A 27,192-nucleotide genomic window follows, 5' to 3' on the forward strand; every position below is an offset into this window, starting at 1 on the left:
TTGTTATGATTATTGCCGCGTAGGCTCATTTCGCTCTTGTTTCGGTAATCATATTAAGCTCTATTTCAAACTACCATTGTTAAGAACTAGCTTAATTGTTATAACAATCGTCTTACCTAGTCTTAGAGACTAGGTGGCATCATGACATCCTGCGGAGGGAATTTGGGGTCATGACATTAGTTTTCCCAATATCATGGGGAGAAAATAAACATATGGAAAAAGAGATAGATTTGAATGCATTAACTCTATCTCGTTTAGATCCTCATACAAATCAACGTGAAAAAAAAGTTCAAAAGATAATTTATATGCAAAATGTTGTAAATTAATTGGAAGATGAATTTGCTGACCTTCCACGGGTTACTAAATTACATATTCCAGTTGTAATTGCTCCAATTCGAGTTGATGTCCCAGTTAAACAATATGATAATGCAAGTGAGTCTAGGACACACCTTAAATGTGGTTGACTAATTGGTTCTAAGAATAAGAATCCTTGAAAAGAAAAGGAGCAAATGATCAAGTTGATCATAGTATGGAGGCAATTTCTCAAAAAAGAGCATAAAGACATAACAATTGATAAGACCTCACGGGAGGTTCAAGTACCTAAAAATAATGAAAATGAAGAGATCTCAAAAAGTTATGTCTCCACGAAAAAAAGGTGAAACCAAAATAATATTATTATTGACATAAATGTTGCAGATAATGTTGCATTTGAAGTAATGCAACAAGATGAGGATCTTGAGCCAATATCTGTCGATGAATGTAGATAGAGAAATGATTGGCCAAACTGAAAAGATGCAATTTAAGAGAAATGGGCTTCACTTGAAAAATGTGAAGTCTTCGAACCTATAGTTCGAATACCTGAAGGTGTCAAGCCAGTGAGGTATTAATGGGGTTTTTGTGTGAAAATGAAATTAGAAAGGTGAAGTCGTAAGATATAAAGCACAACTTGTGGCACAAGGGTTTTTGCAAAGGCCTGACATTGATTATATGTGACGTATTCTCCTGTGGTATATACAATTACCTTGAGATAACTAATAAATCTGGCAGTTCATGAAAAGCTTGATGTGCGGTTGATGGACATTGTCACGACCTATTTATATGGATCATTGGACAATGAATTTTTTTATGAAAATCCCTGAAGGATTTAAACTTCCTGAAGCATATAAAAGTTCCATGAAAACTTGTTCAATAAAGCTAAAAACAATCATATACGGATTGAAGCTTCTAAGGCAAATGTGGTACAATCGCCGTTATGAGTATTTGCTAAAGGAAGGTACAAAAATAACCTTATTTGCCCTTGTGTCTTTATTAAGAGGTCTAGATCTGAATTTATTATCATAGCTGTGTATTTTGACGACTTGAATATTATTGGTACTTCTAAAGAGCTTCCAAAGGCTATAGAGTGTTTTAAGAAAGAATTTGAAATGAAAGATCTTGCTAAGACAAAATTTTATCTTGGCCTACAAATTGAGCATGTGACAAATATAATTTGTGTCCATCAATCAACATACACTGAAAAGGTTTTAAAGCGATTTTACATGGATAATTTACATCCATTGAGTACTCCGGTGGTTGTGAGATTGCTTGACATAAATAAAGATCCATTTCAGCCTCAAGAAAATGATGAATAACTTGTTGGTGATGAAACTCCATATCTTAGTGCAATTGGGGCACTGATGTATCTTGCCAACAATACCCGACCATTACTTTTGCAGTAAGCTTATTAGCAAAATTCAGCTCCTCCCCAACAAGAAGACATTGGAATGGTGTTAAACATAGAATTAGATATCTTCAGGGAACTATAGATATGTGATTGTTTTATTCTAATGAAATCAAGTAAAAAATGATCGGTTATATAGATGCAGGCTATTTGTCTGATTCACATAAAGTTCGATCTCAAACATGCTATTTATTTACATATGGAGGTATATATATATATATATATATATATATATCATGGCGTTCAATGAAACAAACAATTACCGCCACTTCTTCAAATCATGCTGAGATAATAGCCATTCGTGAAGCAAGTCAGGAGTGTATTTGGTTGAGATCAATGGCTCAGCATATTCAGAAAATGTGTGGTTTCCTATGAAAAATGATAATTCAACTACACTATATAAAGACAAATGCTGCTTTATTGCTCAACACAAAGGAGGATATATCAAATGAGACTAAACAAAGCACATTTCACCAAAGTTCTTTCTCACGCATGATCTTCAACATAATGGTGAATTAATGTTTACCAGAATCGTTCATGTGATAATTTGACTGATCTGTTCACTAAGGCATTACCAAGCACAACATTTGAGAAGTTGAGATAGAAGATTAGAATGCATAAAGCGATGTTTTCATGATGGAAAGTAAGTTACGCGTTGTACTCTTTTTTCCCTTAGTCTAGGTTTTGTCTCACTCAGTTTTCCTAGTAAGGGTTTTAACGAGGCAACAAACAAAGCGTATTACAGATATGTGTACTCTTTTTCGTGATTTTTTTCCACATGATATTTACTTAGTAAGATTTTGACGAGGCATATTATCTATTTTTGGACATCTAGGGGGGGGGGTGTTGTAAATTATTAGTAAATGTGGATGTCCACTAGTCCCACTACTTTCATCCATGATATAGATAACCGCCCACTACTCCTCACTATTATGATTGTAACTCCCACAATCCCAAGTGTTAATGTCATGTTTAGGACAACCCTTTTGTAACCTTATGTGTAATAATATAAATAGAGACTTGAAATGTGATATGGGATACACTTGAACACTTTTGAAATAAGAAAGTTATCTCTCCTTCTTTTATTCTATTACTTATTTTCTTATTTTATATTGTTATTTTAAGCTATATTTCATAACAATTTATATGAACTGTTAATATTTTATGCTCATCGAGCACATTTGCCAAGACTAGTAAATTTAGAAAACATATAATAACATTGCATATTTTAACTCGAAATTGGACGTGTCACATAACAACCTGTTTGGATGGTTCGTCAAAAGGAGCCACGCCCGTGATCTCCCGAATAACTGTATTACTAATCTTATCAAAATATTAGATACATCACAATAATAAAATATAATAATATACTATACATTAGTAAATGCATACCAATTATCCGAACAAGCTGTAAATTGAGTGTATTTCTTTTGCACAATGCCAAAAATCCTCTTATTTGCTTAGTCATCGCCTTGAATTTTGGAACGCTGTCGGGGCACTAGGAAGGAATCTCCGGCGGCCGCATTTTCGGGGAACTCGACATTCCTCAGCTCTAAGGGAGTTGTAGGGTTTCCGATTCCGAATTCTGTGATTCTACGATTCCACTGTATGTATACGCTAATGCATAGATATGTAATGAAACATTTGCTCTGAATCGGCTTTATTCCTCGACTTACGGTTGGCACAGGCAACCATTTTTTTAATTCGGAAACCCTAGCCTACCTTTAATTTTCTCAGGTATACTCTCGAATCCACCGTGAGCTTGTTGATAATGGTTTAAAGTAGTGAACTTTGAAAAGTAATGCTGTTATCTATGTAGTTTATTTACATGTGTTTACTGTTTTTAAGTAAAAGAAGTTGTTTGTGAACAACTGACTGAAGCCTTTGAAGTTTGAACCAATGGATTAAATAAAGCCAATTTTTTGACAAAATAGTTATTTGAAGTAAAGCTTTCTTGGTCAGCTATATGTAAAGTAAACCTTTCTTGGTCGGCTATATGTAAAGGTTTTCTAGAGCTAGAGACACATGCCACTACTCCTTCAGAGACCGAAAATGTGAAAAAAGTTTCAATCTATCTCTTTTTTCTCATTGTTTAGATTAGATTGATCCAATTTGAGCCTTTATTTTGTCAATCACCAACATAAGGATGTGATGCTGCGATTATAAGGGGAAGAATGAAAATTAGATACATTGTCTGATATTCTGTAATGATCACTGTCTGGAAGTTCTTGTAGTCAACTGGCAAACCTTAACAAAGTCAAATCTATCAAAAAAAGGAGTACTTCCTGTCGGACACATAAAATTGAAATTAATGGTTTTGAAATGTGCGTTAAAGATTGTATTTGTTCTGTCGGGCAGGGTCACTTTTGTAGCTTCAAGTTGCAAGGTTCACTTTCTGACTAGAAAATTAAGGACAAGTTGGATACATTGATTTTGTGGAGATCCCTTGGACTATTCTTTTATCTATGTTCTTTGCTATCGTATTCTTTCGTTTGTTCAATTATTAGCTAACTCGTTTTGTACAGAGGCAAAAGTGCCCGCTTTGACTTTTTAATCTTAAGCTGCTTTTTATTATTTTAATCATCAGAAAATGTGTTTGCTTTCTGATTTGGACTTGTGGTATGTCTTCTTCATTCTTCTGCTTGATGGTTAAACGAGTATTATGCATTGCTGTAAGACTGTAATTTAACAAACCTTTTCTTTCTTGGATTTTAAGCTGATATATTCTTTTCTTTGGCTATCTACACAGTTAAAACATCTAGCTACATGTCATCCAACGATGATCCTGTGGAGATTGACAGTCCTGCTGCATGTAATGGAGATACACTTAGTACCAATAAAAACGGACTTTACCTTTATCCTGTTTCTGTCAATGCTTCAGGCGAAGGTTTACCATATGCTCCTGCAGATTGGCCGAACCCAGGTGACAAGTGGGCCTGGAAGGTGGGAAAGCGAATTGCAGCTGCTGGCTACTTTCTTGATAGATATCTGTATCTTCCACAACGTCTTCGGGGAAAGCGAAATGCTTTCGCAAGTAGGCTTTCAGTGGAACAATACATCCGGTCCGAGTTTCCAAGCGTAGATATCAAGGAATTCTTTGCATCATTCAGTTGGAAGATTCCGTCAAAACTATTAAAAGGTTGGATTTGATATGGCTTTTTGGTCATTTAGTACGTTGAATTTTCTTCTGTTTTTGGAATTAGTAAGAAACTTTTATACATAGTTCAATGCGGTTACACCACTTTCAAGGGAAAATTACCTTATCCCAAAAAGAAAAATAACCACTTTCAAGGCAAAATTATGCAACTCGGAGCACCTATACGGAAGTACCAATCTTAAGCTCTAGCCTCTGCATATGTAACTTTGTCTTGGGCTTTGTGCCATGTTTGCTGAGCTCTCTATATTGGGGAGCCTATTTATATTTGCTTAACTTTAACAATGCTATTATGCCAATTTTAGAATACTTGATATACTTTCGAGAGGCTATGGGTGAAAATGTATATATCAATTAACACAACAACAACCTAGTATAATCACACTAGTGAGGTATGAGGAGGGTAATGTGTATGCAGACCTTACCCCCTACCCTGGGGTAGAGAGGTTGTTTCCGATAGACCCTCGGCTCCTTCCCTCCAAGAACTCCCCACTTGCTCTTGGGGTGACTCGAACTCACAACCTCTTGGTTGGAAGTGGAGGATGCTTACCACTAGAGCAACCCACTTTTGTTAGTATATATCAATTAAGAAAGAACTTTTAATACTCCCTTCATCCTAATGTATGTGACACTGTTTGACTCGGCACAGAGTGCAAGAAAGAAAGAAAGTCTTTTGAAACATATAGTCTAAAACATGCCCATAGATATTTTTGTAACTATAAAATTATTTCATTAAGGAAAAAATGAGAAGTTTAAAGTTAAATTGATTCTAAATATAGAAAGGTGCAATTCTTTTTGGAACAAATTAAAAGAAAATTGTGCACGTAAAATGGGACATAGTGAGTATTAAATATATATATATATATATATATCTATACTAACAACAAATTATTTTGGAAAAAAAAGTCATTGTTTCATTAGTTTTTCTTTAGAAAAATGGTGTCTAGTTCATTAGCTCATTAGAACACTATACACGAGTAATACACATATAGTTCGATCGTCTCTTGCCTTAGCTAATCTTCCATCAATTAAAGTTATCAAACAATCTATTTTTTTTGTTTATGAAGTATGATATATCATTGAAATGGCATCAGGAAGATGCCAGATTACAGAAGACAAAAGCATGTTAGCTCTATTACAAGAGTGTCTATGCTAGAATCTGGGAGCTAACAAAGTCCAAAAATTGTCAGCACTATTAGGGGTAAGAGAGCTCCAACTGAACAAATGAACTAAATATCTAGTTTTCAGGGAATGCGTTGGAGTTGAGATTCCATCTGAACAACTCCAGTTTCTTTCATTCCAACACACCAAAAAATTATTGTTGGGATCATTTTCCATATTCTTTTGATGACTTTGTCAACTCTCCGAAAAATGTTGATATAGCCTTCCTTGATGTACTGAGGCTGACACAAAATAGGCAAAAAATGAAAAGGAAGAAATACTAGATATCAGCAACAACTGAGTAGTGAAAAAATAGATTAGTTAACACTTTCTGAGCTTTGTTGGCACATGTAGCATCTGTTGACTAAGACACTGTTCCATCTGCTAAGAAGGACTGTGCATGATATGGTAAATTCCGAATTACCGTACCGAAATTGAAAATTTTGGTATATGTTCGGTGTTTTGGATTTGGTTTAAGTTTTTAAAATAATTTTGTATTAGGTATGGTATTTGTTATTTAAAAAAATAATACTGAAATATCGGTATCGTACCAAAATATATACTAAGTTACACATTACACATATTATTGATTAACATACTAAGTTGCACAATACTTTTTTTGGCATTCATGTTGAGGTTGACATTAAATCCCATGTACTTCTTTAGGAAAATGGAGGAACAAGGTAAGATGCAGATTCTATTCTTACTCTCTAGGTTGTCAAGCATTTTCACGTAATATTTCAACGGTTTTAGGGTGTTTCTTACTCCGTTACTCTTGTATTGTTGTTGCATATGTTGGATTAGTCCTTGTTGTATTCTCTAATTTCAACAATTAACTCTAAGTAAGTAACATGATATTTCCAATGATCAAATGTATTCCTTTATGTACCTTTTTTCTCTTAGTTGTTACTTGATTGTTTTGGACAAAGATTTTATCAACAGTCAGGTGAGTATAGCTTAGAATGTTTTCATTGAGTACTTTAATTAAAAATATTACAGTCTATGACTCATGCACTAGTTAAAATTCAAGCCGAATTAACCGAAATTACCGGACTGAATAAACCGAAACCTAAAGGAGAAAAGCCGAACCATACCGAATGTAATTAGGTATGATATTGGTGTAGCATTTTAAGAACCGAAAATACCGAACCGAATTGACTAAGTGTCGTACCGTACAGACCGACGAACACCCTTACTGCTAAGGTTGTCTTTGTATGACAAGAGAGGGTTGCCGAAGTGGTAAGAACCCTTCACGTCCAACCTTGAGGTTCTGGGTTCGAGTCACCAAGAGAGCAAAATAGAGGAGCCTATGAAGGGGTTAAAAAAGGGTTTTCTTGTGTTAAACAAGCTTCATTGAGGGAAGTCCATGTGAGGCAAGATACTTTAAGTGGTTGTCTGGTCCTCCTGACATGTTTCCAAGGCCAATCCTCTAGCATTCCGTTCTAGGAGAACATAAGGCTGTAACCTTCTTTGGTTGTAAACTCCCTTCTTTGGAATTTCCTTGTATGATCCTGTTGGGTGGTTGATCTTCCGTCATGAAATCCTCCGGTTTGGCTAGGAGAGCAAGCAAGTCATTGATTTCCAATCATGAAGATTCCTTATAAACACCAGATCCCAGATGTTTTCTATATTTTGGGCAGTATTTGAATCCTAGTAGCATGCAATATGGTATATTCTAGGTATGAATCTTTTAGTGCTGTATTACCAAGTCATGTCTTTCTAAAAATTAGCATGTAGACCATTATCAACTGTTAAGGATGTATTCTGAAAGAAATCATTTTGAAAACTGCTGTTATGTTTCCATAGACCAATTCCATAAGCTCCTGAACTTTTATTAGGGCTTCAGGAGTTCCATATTTGGCATGTATGATCTCCTTACAGTATCCTGTTTCAGTTTGTCCATGCCGTCATAGCCATTTGAGTAACATACATCTGTTTTGAAGCTTAAGGTTTCTGATTCCAGTCCCCGGAAAATTTTGGCTGCATGACTTTTGGCCATCTAATCCATCGGAATTTGTGAGTCTCACTATTTCCTTCCCATAAGAACCTTCTCCTTAGCCTGTCTTTGCTGCTTTAGTACTGAGCTTGGCATAGGACATATAGATATATAGTAAGTGAGAATTCTATCAAGGGCACTACTGATCGATGTGAGTCTGCCCCCGTTGAGAGATATTGCAATTGCCATGTTGCAAGTCTCTTTTCCACTTTTTTTAATGACCTCATTCCAAATTGTAATGGATTTGAATTTGGCTCCTAGAGGCAGTCCTAGATATGTTGGGAGAGGGAGCATGTTTTGCATCAAAGGATTCCAACTCTTCCGGGTCTTGAACCTCTAACTAGATAGATAATGCTTTTAAGCATGTTGATGTGCAGCTGAGACAATAAAGGAAGCGTTGTTGGATCTCACCGTATAAAAATTATGATGAAAGTGATTAAGGTCCTCCATGATATCTGTTTTGATTGAGTCCCATGTCTTTTGGAAAAAAAGTCATAGTGTACCCATCAGAGCCTGGTGCTTTGTTAGGAGCACAAGACTTTAAGATTGTTAGGATTTCTGATTTCTCAAAAGGTGATTCCAGGCCTTCTTTTTCATCTATAGATGATAGGATAACCCCTAAGCTCTGCTGTGGGTCTCCATGAATTCCTTTCCTTGTACAACCAGGTAGTAATCCAGAATTTCTTGTTTGATCTACTCTTTATCTTCAACTAATTCCTCTCCCACCATGAGCTTGTCCTGCAATTGTTCCTCCTTTGAGAGTTAGCATGTCCTCCGAAAATACTTGTGTTTCTGTCTCCCTCTCTTAGTCATAAGCCTCTGATTTTTGTCTCCAAGAAATTTCTTCAGCTAGTGCAATCTGATAAAGTTCAAGTCTTAAATTGAAAGCTTCCAGCTTTTCATCTAGAGAGTAGCAACTTGATCCAAGAGCCTCAAATCATCTAGTGCCTTATTCCTTCCATTTTCTAACTTTCCATACTCTTATCTATTTTAAGTTGTTATGTCCTTCTTTATGGATCTGAGTTTCTAAATAAGATAAAAATCTGGGGGGAGCCAATACGGTGTAAAATTGCCACCATTTCCATAAGCCTTTAGTTTGAGTCCACATATTTCAAATTTGAAGTATGAAGGTGTGTTTCGAGTCTTCACCTTTCGAGGATGATTGGTTTGTGATTTGAAATTACCCTGGGCATTGCTAACTGCTTCACTACTTTAAATTCTTCACTCCATTCAAGTGAAATCAGAAATCTGTCAATTCCGGATGCTTGTGGGAGGTTCTTCCCTATTGACCATGTGTATTCTGCTCCGTTTAATAAGAGACCAAGCCTAGTTCTAATATTATGTTTGAGATATTATTCATTGCACTAGTCTTTCTAGTACAACTTAGTCTTTCACTTTCATAGTTGTATACGTTGAAATCTCCACAAATCACAATTACCCATTGATCAAACCATAAGCCCCTATCTGTTGCCAAGTCATTGTAAAGTTCCTTCCTTTCGTGATTGGAATGAGAACCATACACCCATGTGAAAGCCCACTTGAAATCTTCAGTTAGACTTTCAAATCTGCAAGTGATTGAGAAGTTCCTTGTCTGAGTATCAACTCAGTGTCACAACCCTTTATCCCGCATAATTATAATTTTCCCATACTTCCACAAGCCTTGAGTTCACCCCATGATACCCATCTGTTGCCCCTTAATTGTCTGATTATAGAATTGTTCCAATCCTCAATTTTGGTTTCTTGAAGACAAAAGATGTGCACTCTCCACTTACAGATTAGAGACTCCTAAGTACTTTTATTGTTGTCATTGAGACCTTGCGGATTCCAACTTGGGATTTTGACCTTTACATGAAAAGAGATTTTTGTGACCTGCTAGTCTACCACTATCTTCTTTGTCGCTGCCCTCTTGAAGATCTCAAACTAGTTTCTCAAGTTCTATTTCCCTTTTATTCTTCCCTTTTGGGGGGCTTGCAGCTGTCTTGGCTTGGTGCTGTTGTTGTGTTGCAGCAGTTAAGCCATCTCTCTTTTGTATTCTTAAAATAATTCCCAAGATCTTATGTTCGAAAACGGTAGCGGTTACCCCAAATGCTTTACATGCTTTCACCATCGCAATTTTGATCCATCTTGATGCTTCAACCTTTGCTGGTTTGTTCACCACTTGCATGCAAGATCCTCTCATCGTGCCATGGAAGAGGAAGAAATTCATTAAGAGACTGAGTGGAGAAGTCTGATTATGGGTCGCACCTTAGATGATTCTATATATAGAAACAATTGTGGTGTAGAGGGCACTGTGAGTGGCCCAACTTCATCGTCGACATCAGAGTGGGAATGAGATGCTTTGCTTATTACTTCATTGGCCCTATGCATGGAACCACTGCATTGCGCTCGAACAGTTGAGCGGCCGCCGGCCAACTACTTCCTTTTTTCAAATTCAAATTTGGAGTAATTGAGGTTACACAAAATCTCAGCCAGAAGCTTAGATTTCCACGGGGAGGGGATCAAAATAATTCTAAAGTTCTATCTAGTGTCCCTTTAGAAGACAAAGGTCATTTTTATTCCCTACAACTTTCCATTTAGTAGCATTATTGGACCTTTTTATGTTTCTTGTGTTTTCGGCCACTTGAATAATACCTATTGTAAAAGCCCAATGCAGATTTGCCTTTATTGGGTCGGACCTGGGTCTTCTGTTTTGGAATTGGTATTGCTGGGTCTCTTAGAACAAAAGTTGCCCCCCTCATGTGTAAACCCATTGGCTGGTTATTAAACACAATTTTGTTGACCTGCGCAAGGCTCGAATTCTCAAAACCTACATGCTTCTCTGTTGGCCTCACTACTGCAATAGGTTCTGTGCATTGTTAGATCGATGTTAGAGATGGCCGGGTTCTGCCATTATCGAGATTTCAGATCTCAATCCCCCAATTCTATTCCCATCTTCGCTCGAAGTTGCTTACCGGGGTTCCTAATGCATTATCGAGCCCAGACAAAAGGTTTTCTATTCTTTGAATCTTCATCTGCTCCAACGTAGCCAACACACTTATCTTCGATAGCATGGAGAGGAATGCCAAATGTTTTAACCCAGAAAACTTTCGACCTACTGTCAGTAGAGATTGTACCAACTTTTGGCATCCACTATTGTTGCTTCCAAACATACAGGCAAGTATACGTGGTCGACAAGTAATATAGGATTGTAAGTCCATATATCGTACCCACATGGACTTGTGATTAACTATCAACTAAATTAAACCCGAATAATTAATCTATTCAAGCGAATCCTAAAGTATGAATATTTAACTAAAACTAATCTAGAGTAACAAACTAAGAGATTAAAAGAAACAAGTTGGCGAAATTAGACACGAATTCAATGGGATCCGATATTCTAGAGTTATGGGTTAGCTAACAATCCCATTGAGTTTTTCACTTAAATTATCTAATTAATTTATCTGGTTTATTGATTGATGGTTAATATTACTCATAGTATTCTCCCGAAGTACTACTCACCTATTCAAGCTAACCTAACGCCTATATTCTTATGGAATTAGGATTAGCAAGAACGCATTAATAATTCCCGTATAGTAACCAAGCAACGCGATTAGGTATATCCCTATCCTAACCGCAAATCTGTTCCCGATATTCAGGTTCAAGATCTTGCTCTACTCAATCTTATATGCTATCTAGAATTTCCTCTCACGAGTTCAATCCTAGATTCGTAGATAGTATTCAATTGGTGATCAAACAATCAAATAATTAAGCACAAGATTGAATAAATAAACCAATATGATGAAATAATAAGAACAATCCAAGCTTCAAACTACAACGTTCATGTAGCACCCACAACTCTAGAACTAATAAATATGAGATTAAAACAAGAGAAGAGAAGAGAAGAAAAACTAGTTAGAAGCTTCCTCCAAGCGTGGTTTGCGTTCTCCCTCCAAAGTTGTGTGTTCTCCTCCCAAAAGTATGTCTGATCCCCTCCAAATTAGGTTTAGAATCCCTTTTATACACGTTGGGGGCGTGTAGGGTTGAAATCACCAAGTCCCAACCGAATTAGGACAAAATCCGCCCTTCACCGTCTCGCTTGGCGCCTGGCGCGAAGCTGAACAGTGAACTCTTTAGCCTGCTGTCAACGGCGTTTTGGTTGGTGCCTGGCGCGAGCTTGGGCACCAAACTCAGTACTTCCTCCAAATTCTTCCGTTTTTACTTCATTTTGCATGCAAACTTTCCAAATCACTTTCAATTGATTCCTGCACATATAAACATAAAAAAGTAGCTCAACTCATTGAAATTACACATTAGAACAACAACGAATAGAGCAAAATGTGAGGCGATTCATATACAAAAATACATGCTTTTGGCCGAACATCAACTATTCAGATGCAAATGTCTACCATCCAAAACCAATTCCGTACGCTGATTCCAACAACCTTATGTCTTGATGGAAACTCAAACAGAAAGCGGTTGTGATCTATTAGTATCTTTGAGTCCTGCACTCATTTTCCATATGCTGAGGAACCATTTCGGTATGATTTTTGTATTTGGGATACTTTAAAATGGATCATCGGAGATCGCTATCAGGCATCCAGAGTGTGGGTGTGTGACATCTTCAAACTTTGTTGATGGGGCCATTGGAATAGCTAGCTAGCTTTCTATTCTTGCGGCCTCAAAGTAGGTTTTTAGTGATGGAGATTGTGGCCGTCTTGGTCCAGGATTGTTGTGGCTTCCTAAGAACCGAAGTATTTTCTTAGCAATGTCAATCCAGCCTTTGTTGTATTCTATTCTGCCTCCAGAATGATCGCCACATGTTTCTTTTTACTCACAAATCTGTCATAGATGTAATTTGATATATACTCGGTAAAGATATGGTTGTTGTGTTCTTCCCTATCTTCTATAAAGACTTGATGCTTGCTTCATAGCGTCACAAACCCGTCGTAGATTCTTTTTATCGATGCTAATTCTGCTTGTAAAACAGTTGCGTTTTTCGATGAGTGAATACCATCTAATCTGAGCATCCCTAATGTTAATAAGTTTAATAGATTTGTCCCCCGAGATGAAAAACATTTGTTACCCTATAATAAAATCTAATTTAGCCGGAGTGAGTATCAAAAGGAGAGAAAGAAAAGGCATATTTCCCAAGTCAAAGAGGAAAGTTAGAGAGAACATTTTTAACCTTCACCTGGGATTTTATTTTATAGTTTGGGGGGGGGGGTCAGTTATATGAATCATCTGTATTCATTTCGTTTTAGGCCCATTCATTCTTCAAAGAATTCTCATAATTAGTTTATTTTTGTATTGATTGTGAAGCTACTGCAATCGTCCTCCTTTGCTGCCTATACTTTGTACATGGGAGTTAAACATTTTTCAAATAAGGTACTATAAATTGTTGGACTGAAACCATGACGAGTAATAAGGTTGGTATTTATTTCTTTTTATCACTTGTACTCTCTGGAAAATTTACACATACAAGTTTTGTTTAAATTTCAACAAAGCGACTGCTATGATCTCCCTTATGAAATGTTACTAGTATGCCTCACACACGCTAAAAGGTGGTTGAAGCGAACAAGGGATAAGAGAATCCTAGGATGAAGTCTTTCCAAGCAAGAAGGGCAAACTAATGCTCCTCCGTCCATTTTATGTGACACTTTTATTTACAGAGTCAAAAACTTTTTCATTGACTTTGGTTTTTACCTTGTATTGCCTTTGTTTCATTTTATGTGGCAGTGTTTGACTGAGCACAGAGTTCCGAAAAAGGAAAAAAAACTTTTGAAACTTATAGTTCTAAACAAGCCATGGCATTCCTGTTATTACAAAAGCATGTCAATAAGGGATTGTTTGGTTACCAGGATAAGGATGCTAATCTCGAGATAGAATATGAGATTGCATTTATCCCATGTTTGGTTATGAGTATTAGCTAGTGGTGTGATAAATTTTATACTAAAATGATGGGATTAGCTATCCCATATAGAAGGTGGGATAGCTAATTCCATGGGATATCCCAGCCCTTGTCTATTCTATCCCACCTGGTAACCAAACAACCCCTACGGGTAATATTGAAATATAAAGTTAAATTCTATCCAAATATCCCATTCTTTTTGGAATAGGCCCTAAAGGAAAGGGTGCCACATAAAAATGGAATAGAGGGAGTACTTTTATATAGTTCTCAAATATGTATATATGTTTAAAAAAATTTGAGGAACTGATATTAAAATAGATGCTTTGACTCTATACGGGTTAAGTCATTATTTTTTGGGCGGAGTGAGTAGTTAATTACTTCTTTTCCATACCACATTTGGCGTGGCCATTTATACGTGGCAGATAATTTAACTGATTGTGTTTACTTTTCTTTTGAAATGGTAATAATTGTGTTCAGAAACAATACAAAGGTAGTGCTGGGTTTTATGTACAAGTGAGCCAAAAATATAGCCCCTCTTCTATTCTTAGAGGGACTCTATGAAATCTAGTCAAGTTTCTGCCTCATTTGCATATATCTTTTTACACAAAAATTGATATAACTTGATACAATCTAGCTTAATCCTCTGTACTGATTGTGTTTACTTTAAAGGCACCGTTTGATACACTGTTGCAGATCTCTCAAAGTTGAAACCTAAAAAACTTGATTAATTTTGAGGAGCTTTAAATTCACTTTGAGGATGTGCATGAAGCTACTTTTTTAAATTTCATACCTTCTCTCCATTACAACTAACTAGTAAGCTCATAAAGATCTATTTCTTTAGCTCATCTTCGAAATTCTCATTTTGAGTGAATTTCCTCTTTGATTATAAATTTGAATGCTGTCGCCTGTCAGTGGATTGCAAATCTTTTCGTGTTTCTTGTTGTGCTTGAACGAGTTATTTGTGACATGATTTCAAATTTGACTTCTTTGTCTGAAAATTATAGGTGGCTGGTATGCTGAGGTCACATCTTCAGGCATGAAACCTGATTCTCATTTTGGAAGCAGCAGTTGTAAGGCTGGTAACAGTGTGTGTGCCAGTTTAGTAGCAGAGAATCCTAGTCCAGAGACCATGATTTGTGACCTTTGTTGCAGTGAGCCTGGTTTTTGCCGAGATTGTTGTTGTATTCTTTGTTGTAAAACTATTAGTTCTGCTTATGGTGGGTATAGTTACATTAGGTGTGAAGCAACAGGTGTTGATGGTTACATTTGTGGACACATAGCCCATATAGACTGCGCTCTACGAGCTTATATGGCTGGGACAGTTGGAGGAAGCATCGGATTGGATGCAGAGTATTTTTGTCGACGCTGTGATTCAAGAACTGATTTGGTCTCACATGTCATGAAGCTTCTAAACATTTGTGGATCAATTGATTCTCGTGATGACATTGAGAAGATTTTGAGTGTTGGCATTTGCATTCTGCGTGGCTCACGAAAAACAAATGCAAAACAGTTGTTGCATCATCTTAAATCGGCCATGGCAAAGGTATAGCTGACTGAGAGGTAGATGAACGGTACTCTGTTTGTCAAGATGTTTATTTTTGCCTTTATGGGGTTTCCAATTGACCAGAATGACCATTATGATATCTTGTATCAGCTTCACAAGGGAACCTGCATTAGAGATGTGTTCAAAGAAGAAGAATTCATGGACACCAATGGTACCTTCTCTGCCTTTTTTAATTCTTATTTGTGTCACTTTTCCCTTTGGCTCATGTATCTATACCTGCCCGAGTTATCTGTTTATGTGGGTACATGCTTCTTGTGTTGTCACTATTGAATGTATACTATATTAAAAGTACGAAGACTTTAGCGTAATGTTGTTTGTTTTTTTTACCCCTTTAAAATAGAGTTCACACTGGACAAAATAGTCATTTGATTTTTTCCCTAATATTTAGGACTTTGAAATGGACTAAAATTTTAGTCATTAAATTTTTTCTTATTTACACTATGTAGGAAATCCTAAAATTTAGAACTTTAAAATCAATAAGATTTTACTGGACTTTGACACCATATATTATTTGACTTTCCATCTATTGATAATCCTAGCATTCTTTTAACTTGATTTCTTCTTGAGTGGTGCAAGTTCATACAACTCCACGTTCAAAAAGAATTGTTGCGATCTCTATGTTCTTTATAAAAGTTTTCTGCCATCAGTATTTGTCGAGTTCTGATTGTGTGATTACTAATGCATGATTAGGATAAGGGTACAAGTTTTAGCATTCTCACAAATTGAGTAAAATGTGGGTAAAGACTTTTTAATTGTTGGTAAACTATCAGACCCTGATTTTGTAAAATTAATATGAAATAAACGCACGCACTTAGCTAGGCCTCATGTAAAGTCGAACGACCTTTTTACCTTTCAATCAAATACTACTCTTATAACGTTTTTGTACAATGAAGCAATTACGGGAAAAAAACTGGAGGAAGAATAGTGGATTCGAAAAATTCTAAACATGATTAACATTTATTATTTTCAGGTTCTTGCAATTTTTTTTAGTAATTTTTATTTTGTAACACAAATACAACTTTTTAAGTATCATTTTATTATTTTTACAAAAAAATATTTTCTTTGATATAGGGTACACGTGCAATGCGCGTACACTAAGACTAGTGTATATAAATGCACGAATAGATATGTATGTGCATGCATTATTCTCTTTGTGTTTGCCTATTTCTGTGCTTTACATTGTTTACAAATTCCAAAGACATCTTGCAACTGAAGCATAAATATGAACAGAAAATTATCAACCTAGAGTCTTCTACATGTAAGCAAAATTGGCGAGCCTCCACTTTATCCATCACCAAAAGTTTCTGGTAATATGATACAATTGAGAACTGTCCATCTTTGCCCGTCTCTCATCTCCACTTATCATGCATGGCATGCAATGTGTTCTGTTTGTAGATTAATTCTACTAAACTTTGGAGTTCACCCATCTCCAAATCTTGTAGATTCCTTCCGAATGTAAGATCCCAAATCAACGTCCTCCTTATGTATCCTTTGAGTCTGTTGCATTGTCAATTCTTTTTGGCTAGAAATTTTGTATAAATTGGAAAGACAAATCTCAAAACGTTCTCTCCTCATCACTTGTGTCACCAAAATCTAATTCTGTTTCCATCACCCACCTTGATATAATTTGGCTGTGGAACGCTTCCCATCCGTTCATAATACTCCTCCAAAGCTTGCACCCAAATGAAAATGTGATACTTCTAGTCCTTCACCCCCCATAAATGGTACCATACTTTTTGCAACCACCTCCTCCAAAGCTTGGACCCAAATGAAAATGTGATACTTCTAGTCCTTCAATCCCCCTCCCCCTCCCAAATAAATGGTACCATACTTTTTTGCAACCACCTCCTCCAAAAAGCATGTTCCTCTATCCCAAATTTCCATAACCATTTATCAAGTAAAGTTTATTGAACACCCTAAGGTCTTTCACTCCAAGTCCTCCCCACTTCCACGGGGACGTTATAGTCTTTCAACTCACTACGTGATATTTCTTGGTAAAGCTTCAGGACTCAATATTCATTAATAATCTTTAATTGTCTCCTTTTTAAGCTGTAAACACTAAACACCTATTTATAGTCTAGGATAACTAAGCAAACAAACCCATTAGGTTAATACCTGAAATGAGCCTTAAAACAATGAACTCCTAAATCCGGACCTGGTGCGTGTAGTTGAGGGCATGGTGTGCGGCCATACAACCTTCACGAATTAAATATGTGGTCCAATGAACTCCTAAATCCGTACCCTGGTGCATGTGGTTGTGGGCATAGTGTGCGGTCATCATACAACCTTCACGAATTCTGCACATCCTGAATTCTGAATTGCTGTGAGGTTGGTTTCCTATAGTGCGGTCGCACAACCTTTGCAAATTCTGCCATCTCCAAATCCTTCCTCAAACAGACTTAGTCTTCACTTGGGACCTTCCATTGGCATCCAATGCTCTCTTGGCATGATGTTTGGCGGGAACCCCTAGCCGTGCTCGTGTCGTTTATTGCTCTTGTGCTCCTGTTGTTGAGCATGAAGTTCAGTCATGCCTTAATGATGTTGGCAGTAGGTCGTGTTCACTGGATTCTCTCTCTTTGGTATTTTCAGAATCCTAGGTCAGTGCTTAAACTGTCTATATGACTTTCAGAATCCTTTGTCAGTTCATTCCATGTTTGGTTTCTGATGTCATTTAGGATGTTTTAGATCTTAAAAGACGGGGGCTTCTTACGGAGCTGATTTCTAGATTCATTGCAAATATTCAGTTTTAAGTTCTATTTCAAATCATTGAATGTCTTACCTCAGTCAGATTCAGTGATTATTTTCTTATACTAAATAAATCTATTCCTAATATTTTTAACTAATATACTCATTCATATTGTCTTCTTATTAATAAATCCCGTTTCCAGTTATATTCATCATGTAGTGTACACTTGAGCGCTTTGGTGCTTGCACCAAAATGCTACCTGATTGAAGACAAAACGTCCATCCTACACTGCACCTAGCTTCAGCTTTACATGTGTTTTTAACTACACTAAGCTAGTTACTCTTTGGCTCTTCTTTATTTGCTTGTAGTCTATCTACAAATTACTCGTTTTAAAGTATGAACGATGTGCATAACTCATCGTTTTGGAGTCATGAGTACCATCAAGGCTTATTTTCCGACACAATATACTGAACGAGTTTTGAGATATATGAAACATATTGTCATCTTAATTTATATGAACTCTTTTCTTTTCTTTTTTGTATATCTCTTGTTGATGTTTGTGCATGCTGAGATTTATCTTTTCATTGGAAGAGCATTTAGTCGACTTAGTAACTATGTTCAAGAGCTTTCTGTTCGAATATCTCTCCTCCTTGCAAAGCTGCATTCAGTGTTATTAAGATCTCTTTAAAGCTTCCACTTATGTAAATTTCTTTTGATGGTAGGAGGAACATCTCAGCATGACACCGGAATATGTGTGTCTACATACCATGGAGAGTCAATTCTTAACGAAAGATCATCACCACAAAAGATGACTTCAAATTTTGACCATCGCATCGAATCCCTTAAGCTTGAGGATGAGATTGATCAAACACTGCAGGCATTGAGGAAGTCTCAAGAATTTGAGTACAGACTTGCTGAGGAAAAGCTCTTTGCTCAAAAGAACTATATCATGAATCTATACGAACAGCTTGACAAGGAAAGATCAGATCTATCAAGCCATACATCAATGGTTGAAACAGATACCTTACTTGATGTTGTCCTGAAAAGAGTAGACCAAATAAAGAGAGAAATTTCGAAACTCAAGGACATGAAACAAGTGCAAAATGGATTTGGAACAACTTCGAAGCAAATACTCAAGGATTACTTTGGTCTAGAAACAGAATCGTCTTAAGCAAGCTCTGCCCTTTGTATCTACAACAAATACGCCCTGCCCTGATCATGTTATGCCAAAATTTTGTTCCGAGCCTCAGAGTTATTTCTTTGTAACAGTTGCGCTACTATTAGGCCCATGTATATTGTTTTTTCAGATAGAGGACATTACTATTAGTCCATATGTTAACATTTCCATAAAATCAGATTTATCTTGATCTTTCAAAATTAGAGTAGATTTTTGTTGCTGAGAAGGCGTGGGCGTAAGACGAGGCGTATGACCTGAGGCACGGAGCATAAGCTCCATAGATATTTAATTTTTAATATTTTATAAAATAATATAATTACAGTAAATATTTATAAATATGTAAAATTGTATAAAAAAATGAAGAAAACTATTTTATATGTAATAAATACTGTAATATTTTATATATATATATATATATATATATATATATATATATATAGATAGATAGATAGATAGATAGATAGATATGCTTCATAATCTATTATACGCTACTTAGAAGCTCAAGTAACTTAAAACATGACATCTAATAATGTAACGGGAAAGGTGCATTCTAGGAAATGAGAAATGCTCCCAGGCACGCTTCCCGTGACTCTACTCTCCCTTCTTCTTCCTAAGACTACATCACCACCACCAAGAGCCAAGCTTTCTGCGTCCAAACCCCAGTGAAGTTAACCGGCAAACGAGCCCTCACGTGCGACCAACTCGCGTGCTTTTCCAGCGAGATCTCAGCCACGCGTCGGCGCGTGTGGCTTTTCCCGGCGACTTTTCAAACTTTTTTCTTCAGACAGCCTCCTCGCGAGGATTTTTCGAGCCTCCCTGTTTCAGTTTCACCAAATTCCGACGTCTCTTTCTTTTTCCGGCCATTAAACATTAGATTCCGGCGGAATCAATCATTTCTTTCTTCTAAATCAGTATTCACCCACTGTGATTACTACCAAACCTCCCTTTTCACATAACCTAAGCAAAAGTTAGCACTAATATGGGAGAAAACAGGATATACTTCAATGCCGGCTTCAAATCTTTCGATATCACCAGATGGAATTCCAACAAAGACATATGGTTTGAATGGGTGGAGAGAAGTCGCAATATGATGAGACGCTCATCCATGGGCAGAAAGACAATGGAATGGATTTGCTACGTACTTAAAGAAGCATCGAAAGATCACAAGAATTTAGTAAAGAGATGGAAAAATAAGGACCAACTGACAGAATATTTCTGTACTAGGAAATTCAATGCCCATGGAAGGTATATAAGTATTTTGTCATTAAAGGGAGAAGGAAGATCAGTCATTATTATCCCAGAGTTGGCCTCGAATGCAGGCTGGAAAGACATAGCATTTAAGATAGAAAGATTCATTTATTATGCCCCCAAGCTGAATGTCACAGTACCACCCAGAAACACGGTGGATAACTACCCTTATGTCAAAGCAGTTAAGGAGATTAAATGGTAATCCAATACTTTCCGAGAGGCAAATGTCAGCACAAAAAAGAGATATCTCTATTTTGGAACCACCCAGAATTGAGGACACTGGTTTGCTGAAAAGATGCATTATTGGGTACTTTAGGAAGGAAATCACTGAGAGACCCTCATTACCAGACATAAGGTGATGGGCTACTGCTTCATGGAACAAAGCCTTTGGTGTCAACATGTATGAGATGACCGGTAACATGTTTCTATTCGAATTTCCGAATAGATACATGGCTGAGCAGATTCTTCAAGGAGAATGGAGATGGAAAAAGTTCAAGTTTCATCTGGAATCGTGGAACTACAATGTTGGCTGCAAACTCTCAATTAGTGGAAACCTGCTGGATTAGAGCCATGGGGATTCCCCTGCATCTGTGGTCACAAAAGATCTTCAAAGAAATAGGAGATCTCTGCGGGGGATGGATAGCTACTGAAGAAGAAACTGATCTCAAAAACCATCTCAAGTGGGCCAGAGTACAAATTGATGGTGATGGCAGAAAGATACCTAATGAGATCGTGATTGAAAGAGAAGGGATCAGATTTTTCATTCTAATATGGGCTGAAAAATAGGCAAGATTTGAACTTAAGTCGTCGGAAAACCTAGACAACGTCGGAGAATATAAAGAAACGAAACTCACAAGAGACCAGTGGACAAAGGAACCCTATAAGCAACTAATGGATAAAGTCAGTCAAACAGCTGTAGACGTGATGGGGGAGAACATGGGGTGTACTGTATTGCAAATTAAAAATAAGGAAAAGGCACGTGTGCAACACATGCAAGGTCCAAGTTTAAATACAACTGATCTAGGCCTTAATGATCCAAATACTGAGTTGAAATTAAAAGGGCCTGATTCTGCAGCCCAAGTCATTTTTAATGACCTTTTACGTGAGCCCACTGAATAAAAAAGAATGACGCCTTTTATTGAGGAACTGAGCAGCGCCTCTTGCTCGAAAATTCAAGAAACCAACGCTGGGGATCCAATTCTCATTGCAAACCTCGAAATTATGGCACATGCAATACCACACATGAACTGCGACCAGCCAGAATGTGTAGCAGAGACAAGAAAATCGGGACAGAAGGCAGGGGAGGATACTATATACATAAAAATGGGGGAAGATCAAGTTGATACTAGATTGGAGCACCAACAGCAGTTATGTCACCTCAATTCTGATCAAAATTGGGAGGTGGAGGAGGTTACTCCTCTCTCAGTACAACACCACAATTCAGTAATGGAAAAAGAGATGGATGCGACACTGTGGGTACATCAGAATATGATTAAATTGGGAAAAATATTTGGAGTAGACTTTCAAGGCCATGAAGAAGAAGCACTGGAGTTACTTATGCAAATTGACAGCTGTAGACAAGTCAGAAGATTGGAGACAGAGGTGGAGGTGAAGAAACAAAGGTTCAAAGGCTCACTGGAACTAAAAGATTTGGCCTCCTTTGATGTCAAATTTAAGAGTGATGGGAAAAGAAATAGGGGAAAAGATCTGTCTATTATTGCAATATGAAGATCAATTTAATAACATGGAATGTAAGGGGATTAAATGACAAGAAGAAAAGGGAGATCATAAAGAGTCAAGTACTCAATTGGAAGGCAGACATTATTTTCCTGCAGGAGACAAAATTGGAGGGGGAAATCAAGAAAATTGTCAGTCAAATTTGGGGTGGGAGATGGGTGAGGTATGCATGTTTAGAAGCTAGTAGCACGAGAGGGGGAATTTTGTTATTATGGGACTGCAGAGTATGGAAATGGGAGGTGTTACAGATTGGTGCATACACTTTGACATGCAAGTTCGAGGCTCTCTTACAGAACTTCCAATGTCATATAACAGGGGTATATGCGGGTATATGCTCCTAATTGCAGAATAGAAAGAAGAACAATATGGAGGGAAATTGGTGCAGTGAGGGGCCTGATGGAAGGCCCTTGGGCAGTTTGTGGTGACTTTAATGTCACAAGGTACCCCTCTGAAAAACGGGACTGCTCGAGGAGGGCCAGTGAGATGGTGGAATTCTCAAATTGTATAGAAGACATGGAGTTGATAGATCTTCAACTCGAAGGAGGCGCCTACACTTGGTTCAAAGGGGATAATCATATCACTGCTTCTAGAATTGACAGATTTCTAATTTTAGAAGAATGGGATGATAGCTTCAGAAATATCAAGAAAACTATCCAACAAAGGCTGATCTCTGACCATACCCATGTGGCCCTACGTTGTGGTGCTTGGGAGCAAGATAAATCATACTTTAGGTTTGAAAATTGGTGGCTGAATTCCGAAGGTTTTGATGACAGAATCAGGAATTGGTGGTCTTTTTTGAATTTTCAGGAAGACCAGACTATATTTTAGCTTGCAAACTAAAAGCTCTCAAAGGTAAGTTAAAAGAATGGAGCAGAAGTTGGAAGGGAAATCTGGGAATGCAAAAATCAAAACTGCTAAGTCAATTGACATGTTTTGCTGTAACACAACAATCAAGAGCTTTGACAGAGGAGGAATCAATTAGGAAGGCAGTTATCTTCATGGAATTTGAGGACCACCTCAAGAATGAATAAAGTGCATGGAGACAGAAATCAAGGGCCATGTGGCTCAAAGAAGGGGATAGAAATACAAAGTTTTTCCATCGTACTGCCAATGCACCCAAGAGATGCAACAATATTGACCAACTAGTGATTCAAGATGAAACAGTGGAGGAGCCAAACAGAATAAAGAATGAGATCATTGAATTCTACAAGAAGTTATACATAGAACCTGAAGAGTGGAGACCTGCAGCCAATTTCGATAATTGTCCCAAAATTTCAGAATTAGAGAAGGAGTCTCTACAAAGCAAATTTGAAGAGCAAGAGGTCCTGAGCTGCCTGAAGATGTGTGCAAGTGACAAGGCCCCAGGCCCTGATGGATACACAATGGGCTTTTTCATTAAGTATTGGGATATTTTGAAGAAGGACATCATTGAGGCTTTCAACAACTTTCATTCCCAGGAGATGTTTGAGAAAAGCTTCAATGCAACATACATAGCTTTGATTCCAAAGAAGCCGGGGGCCAAAGAATTGAGAGATTTCAGACTAATCAGTCTGATAGGGAGTTTCTACAAGCTGCTCTCAAAAGTCTTGATTGAAAGACTTAAGAGGGTGGTAGGCAAACTAGTAAATGCTCAACAAATGGCTTTTATCAAAGGAAGACAAATAATGGATGCAGTGTTGATTGCTAATGAAGCTGTGGATTCAAGAATCAAACAGAAAAAATCAGGAATTCTATGTAAACTAGATATTGAGAAGGCTTATGATCATGTCAACTGGAGTTTTCTGCTGAAAATGTTAGAACAAAGGGGTTTTGGACAGAAATGGGTCAATTGGATGAAATTCTGTATCTCTATTGTTAGATTCTCCATTCTCATAAATGGATCTCCTGAAGGCTTCTTCCCTGCTTATAGAGGTATAAGACAAGCTGATCCCTTATCTCCCTTCCTTTTCATTATAGCCATGGAAGGCCTGAACAACATGATTAAGACAGCTAAAGTCAATTTATGGGTTAAAGGTTTTGAGGTTGACAGGAATGGATCAAACAGTCTAGAGATCACACATCTCCAATATACTGATGATACTCTAGTATTTTGTGATGCTGAAGAGGAGAAACTGAGGTTTTTGAGGATTATCTTGGTTCTGTTTGAGGGAATCTCAGGAATCCACATCAACTGGAAAGAGAGCCATATCTATCCCATTAATGAAGTTTATAATATGTAGCAACTGACTTTTGTACTGGGAGGAGAGTTAGGGTCTCTACCTACTACATACCTTGGGATGCCGTTGGGTGCAAGATCTAAATCCAAAGAGATTTGGAACTCAGTTATTGAAAAATGCGAGAAGAAGATGTCAAGGTGGAAAACACAATATCTATCAATAGGGGGAAGGCTAGTCTTAATCAACTCAGTATTAGACTCACTTCCTACCTACATGATGTCTTTGTTCCCAATTCCAGCCGGAGTTATACAGAGATTAGACAAACTCAGAAGATCATTCCTTTGGCAGAGGAATAAGGGAAAAAAGGTCTTCCATTTGGTCAAATGGAAATCCCTCGCAGTGGCGAAAATGCAAGGTGGTCTGGGAATCAGAAACTTGAAGAATCAAAGCAAGGCTCTCAAAATGAAATGGCTATAGAAGATACTCTCAAGAATCCCAAAACTTATGGAGCAAAGTGATCAAAGCTAAGTATGGTGAGAAAAATAACTGGGTGTCAAAGAAAGTCAGCACATCATATGGAGTTAGTGTGTGGAAATCCATCAGGGCACTTTGGCCCACAATGAAGAATCACACTTTCATTAGAGTGAATAATGGAAGGAAAACATCATTCTGGAATGATAACTGGTTGGGACATAGATGTCTAAAGTAACTTTACCCTGATATGTTTGGTTTGGCACAAAACCAACAGAAGACAGTAGCTAAAATGTGGACGGCTCAAGGATGGGAACTCACCCTAAGAAGACTGTTATATTATTGGGAGATAGCAAGATTAACTGACCTCTACAACAAGTTGGAAGCATTCAAAGGAATACAGGAAGGGGTGGACTCACTTTGGTGGCAGAGGCACAATAGATGGGTCTATCAGGTGAAGGCAGCATATAAGATTTTGAATCAAAGTGATTTACAGATAAATGATTGGCCATGGAAGCATATATGGAGAACCAAGATTCCCTATAAGGTAGCTTGTTTTACTTGGCTACTAGCAAATGAGGTTGTCTTAACCCAGGATAATCTCATAAAGAGAGAAATCTCTTTGTGTTCAAGATGCTTTCTATGTGGGGAAAATGTGGAGACAGTTAGCCATCTATTTATACACTGCAAGATAACAGACCAACTATGAAAATTTTTTATTAGTCTAAGGGGTATTTCATGGACAATGCCCTACAGGATTACAGAAGTCCTTTTTAGTTGGGAAGAAGCTGGAGCTGAAGCAACTAACAGAGATAAATGGAGGACTGTTCCAGCATGCATCTGGTGGACAATTTGGAAAGAAAGGAATGCTAGATGTTTTGAAGACAGAAGCAACTCAGTGCAGAAGATCAAACTCAATTGTATTCTTTTTTTTTTCTTTTGGTGTAAACAGATTTACACAGAAGATACACTATCAATCCTAGACATACTAGGATCTTGCTAGGACTGCACACTAGCACATCCAGCTAGCATTTATCTGTAAATATGATTCCCAGTACAATCAATGTACTGACTTTATTAATATATACTAACGTTATCAATTCAAAAAAAAAAGAAGCTCAAGTAACTTGAGTCGAAAAAAATAAAGTTTTCTACATTGAGGAACAAAAATGATGACTAACCTTCAATTTGAACTTTGAACTTGCTGCTACGAAGGACAACGAAGTTCTTTTTGTATTTGTAAAAAAAATTAAATATTCGTTGCTTTTGGGAGATATAAGCAGACTAGCAGACAAGATAAAGAATTGAGAAAGACCATGCATTGGGGCTTCAATCAATAAAAAAAGGTCTTGACTTTTAAATTTAATACATCCCAGTTCCTTTTTAAAACTTTGAGTAATTACCAAGCTGAATTTTGAAATTCTGGGTATTATATGAAGGACTTTTTCCACAAATTTTATTTTAATTTGAAATAATCTCTGGGACTTACGCCTCACTAAATAAACTCGCCTCAAACGCCCGGGCGTACGTCTCTTGAGACTTTCGACCAGTGGCGGACGCACATGGTGAAAAGCGGGTTCAACTGAACCCGCTTCGTCAAAAAATAATATTGTGTATATGTATAAATTACGATCAAAATTGCGTAAATTTTGTATAAATATTTTATTTGAACTCACTTGACAACTACTATTTTACGACTAAAGTTATGTACTTCTAAGATTGAACCTGCTTGTACAAAATCTTGGTTCTGCCACTGCTTTCGCCCCACACCATCCCGGGGCATTTTTGGCGCGCCTCACCCCAGGGCTCGCCCCGAAAACGCCTCTTAACACTGGTGAGAAGATCATAAAATGAATAAGTTAACTGATTTAACAAAATATTAATTTCTGTCAAAAGAAAGGCGCTAGTCAGGAATTATATGCAAGGCAGAAACCTGTAATGTATTTAGTGGGGTGAATGTTTTAGCATTAGATCAATGGAAGAGCTACAATCCATCCTGAGCAACAACAGATAACAGATTGTACTTGAATAAATAGGAATTACTACTAGGTAAGGGTAAATTATTAATTAATGGTAGACTTGAATAGAAGAATCCAATGCTTAGTCCTTTCTTCATATTTTCCAAACAAACATTTCTGATATTACTTGAAATGTTAATGTCTCTGTTCAGTTTTACTTATTTATTATATCAAAATATATTTTTATTTTTACTTGTCCATTTTAGTAAATCAAGAA

At 37.1% G+C, this 27,192-nt stretch overlaps 2 protein-coding genes across 2 annotated transcripts; both read left to right on the plus strand.

Moving 5' to 3' along the window:
* Window positions 1–3,159: 3,159 nt before the first annotated feature.
* Window positions 3,160–19,553, plus strand: LOC104086638 (uncharacterized). The gene is made up of 5 exons (XM_009590953.4): window positions 3,160–3,457; window positions 4,470–4,859; window positions 14,923–15,461; window positions 15,573–15,633; window positions 18,891–19,553. Exons 2-5 carry the CDS (start codon window positions 4,487–4,489, stop codon window positions 19,337–19,339), a joined length of 1,422 nt encoding a protein of 473 aa, XP_009589248.1. The 5' UTR covers window positions 3,160–3,457; window positions 4,470–4,486; the 3' UTR covers window positions 19,340–19,553.
* A 3,098-nt stretch (window positions 19,554–22,651) lies between these two features.
* LOC138898711 (uncharacterized) lies at window positions 22,652–23,361 on the plus strand. Its single transcript, XM_070184803.1, has 2 exons — window positions 22,652–23,090; window positions 23,138–23,361. The coding sequence occupies exons 1-2, from the start codon at window positions 22,652–22,654 to the stop codon at window positions 23,359–23,361; spliced, it is 663 nt and encodes a 220-aa protein (XP_070040904.1).
* Window positions 23,362–27,192: the final 3,831 nt, after the last annotated feature.

The sequence above is a fragment of the Nicotiana tomentosiformis genome, chromosome 9 (genome assembly GCF_000390325.3).
Source record: "Nicotiana tomentosiformis chromosome 9, ASM39032v3, whole genome shotgun sequence".
Lineage (NCBI taxonomy): Eukaryota > Viridiplantae > Streptophyta > Magnoliopsida > Solanales > Solanaceae > Nicotiana > Nicotiana tomentosiformis.